This window comes from Trachymyrmex septentrionalis, unplaced genomic scaffold (assembly GCF_001594115.1).
Source record: "Trachymyrmex septentrionalis isolate Tsep2-gDNA-1 unplaced genomic scaffold, Tsep1.0 scaffold37, whole genome shotgun sequence".
Taxonomy (NCBI): domain Eukaryota; kingdom Metazoa; phylum Arthropoda; class Insecta; order Hymenoptera; family Formicidae; genus Trachymyrmex; species Trachymyrmex septentrionalis.
Window position 1 is genome coordinate 8815611 of NW_017305536.1, and position 2533 is coordinate 8818143.

Below are 2533 nucleotides of genomic sequence, written 5' to 3' on the forward strand. Positions count from 1 at the left end.
TTTACCAATTAGTACTTTATTGCAATTCGATTCTCATCCATACGCGCCGCGTGACCTGCCCATCTTAATCGACGCGATTTTATGACATTATATGTTTATATTAAACGTATAAATTATTGATTATATCAAAAGAATATATTATTCATTTATCTCATATTTTATTTTAAGATATAATTACATCATTTATTTTAAGCAAATGTGAAAATTTAAAATTATTTTTAGTTTGTAAAATAATGTATAAATTTTGATTACTGTTTATTATGCATCGTTGCTGAGTTACATTCTTAATTTTTTTTATGTCTATAATCGTATGGAATAACTGCACATTTTTGATATTGATCCATATTTTTTTTTATACAAGAATGTATTCAGAACAATCTAAAATTTCGTTATAGGGTAGCAGAGATAATATGAGTATAGTCCTGGTAACGTTTCCGGCTGCACCAAAACCAAATCCTGAAGCACAGAGGCAGGAGGCCGAGTTGGAAATGGCTATTGCAAGGAAAATTAAAGGTTCTTTAACTTTTCCATACTTTAATTCATTATATTCTTTATGTTGTTGCATTAATTCAAGATCACGATGCCATATACACGAAAGTGACATAATAAATTAATGTTTGTTGATATAAAATAGATATAATAATAAATTCTTCCTGGTGCATATTTAATGAAATTTTGCACAATTATGAAGAATTTGATTAGTGCCAAAGCATATACAAAAATATTCTTCAACATAAAAATATTATGAAAGTTGACATAATGAAACATCTATTTTTAGCAATATAAATACTTTTATTCTCAGATATTTATAATACTGTAAATACTGCAGCTCAATGAGGGGAAAAAATAGAGACCAATCATAATGAATAGAATGAATGAAATAGTATAATAGTTCACAATAGTTTGCATATGATTATAAGTGATGTGTATTAGACAATTAAAAGTTCAGTAGTAGGAACTATTATAATGTTAGAAAAATGTTATCGTTGACTAACTGATTTATTATTGCGTTATTAGAGGTGATGTGTACTATTCTAAAAATTATAAAGAATAATAATATAATAGATAAATTATAAAGAATTTGAAACAGCCAATATCTTCGATGTCACATAGATGTAATCTAATCTAGTTTGAAAGATCAAGAGTTTTATTTTCAGAATAATCTTGTATTTACAATCTACATATCACATGTGCCACAAGATATAACTAGTCATTACACGCAAAGCAATCTTGCAAAAGTGATAAAAATGTTTTCCAGTGTTTTAATGTGCGTAAACAGCAATAATAACTATTTATAATTCTTTGAAATTAACTTTAATTGCGAATTGAAAACAAATGTAAATGTTAAAGCTTGCACAATCAATTGTACAAATTATGTGTAATAATAACTACACAATGTGTGAATCCCACTTCTTAACGTTGCACTTTGTGATTAATAAAGTTGATGTCTTATACGCTATATATCTGTCACATACGAGAAAACGTTTACAAATTGTTGATGTCTTACGTCGTCCTGTGTGCAAAAACGCATATTTGTCACTTTAATGAATTCCATCATCTTCCATGAATTGCATCTGTTATTTTTCAAAATTTTCTGAGAGCTTGATACAAACAGCTTACCAATTTTCATGTAAAATTCAAGATGTTTGACGCGTATGATACATAAAAACAGATGCAATAATTCTCGTACTAAAATATATCATTTCCTCAGATCTCATGTTTTATTAAGACTGTATACCCGACTAATGTAATAATGTACATTTCAAAGATACTAATTTGTGCTATGTGTTAAAGATATGAGAGGACTGTTATTAAGAAAATTAAATTATATTGTAATATAAATACTATGGTTGTTTCTTAAATATCAATATTGTTATAAAAATGCGTAAAAATTGCAAAGCTTTAAAAATACGTACAATGCTTAATGTGTAGTAACACAAAAGTATAAAAAATACAACCCACTTATAAGAAAAAAAAAAAAATTTATAATGTTATTCCACCAGAACAATATTTTATAGTAATTGTAGCCTACTCCATACATGATTAATCAAAAATATTACATCAATGCTATACATTTATTAACGGGGCATGAAAGATTTTAAGATTTCACGGTGAGTTATTTTATTTGGTTAAAAATTCTTATTTTTTGTTTTTCTGTTAATACTAGAATTGAAAAACAATTAAATTAATTTTTATTAAATTATAATCGAAAGAAATTATGTGTGTGAATTATATTTCAATACATCTGAAAACCGTTCATCTAGAAAGGCTTATCATGAAATCTCACAAATATCAGCGCCTTATTTATGATCAAACTATCATGTGTATCAAATCAATGTTTCGTATTACTTTCTTAAAAACGAGAGAGAAAAAAAATTAGTCTGTAATGACATAAAATTAGTACACATTATTTCGTCATGTAATGACAGAAGTTGTCAATAAATATTATGCAAAATTCTTGCTGAAAGATATGTTCCACCCTTGGAGTTGATAAATTAACCTAAAGTTCAATTTTTGAGTAGAAACTGTGTGT

At 26.6% G+C, this 2533-nt stretch overlaps 1 protein-coding gene across 4 annotated transcripts in view; it reads left to right on the forward strand.

Annotated features, from left to right (window-relative positions):
• LOC108750747 (protein phosphatase 1B) overlaps positions 1-2533 on the forward strand; it is a 13049-nt gene that overhangs the window by 2368 nt on the left and 8148 nt on the right. For 3 of the 4 annotated variants that reach the window (XM_018490453.1, XM_018490454.1, XM_018490455.1), the window contains exon 3: positions 396-513. In XM_018490453.1, the coding sequence (XP_018345955.1) occupies positions 396-513 (118 nt within the window). Of the gene's footprint in view, positions 1-395; positions 514-802; positions 841-2533 lie in introns of those variants that run through there. The other variant, XM_018490457.1, reaches the window with a different exon arrangement.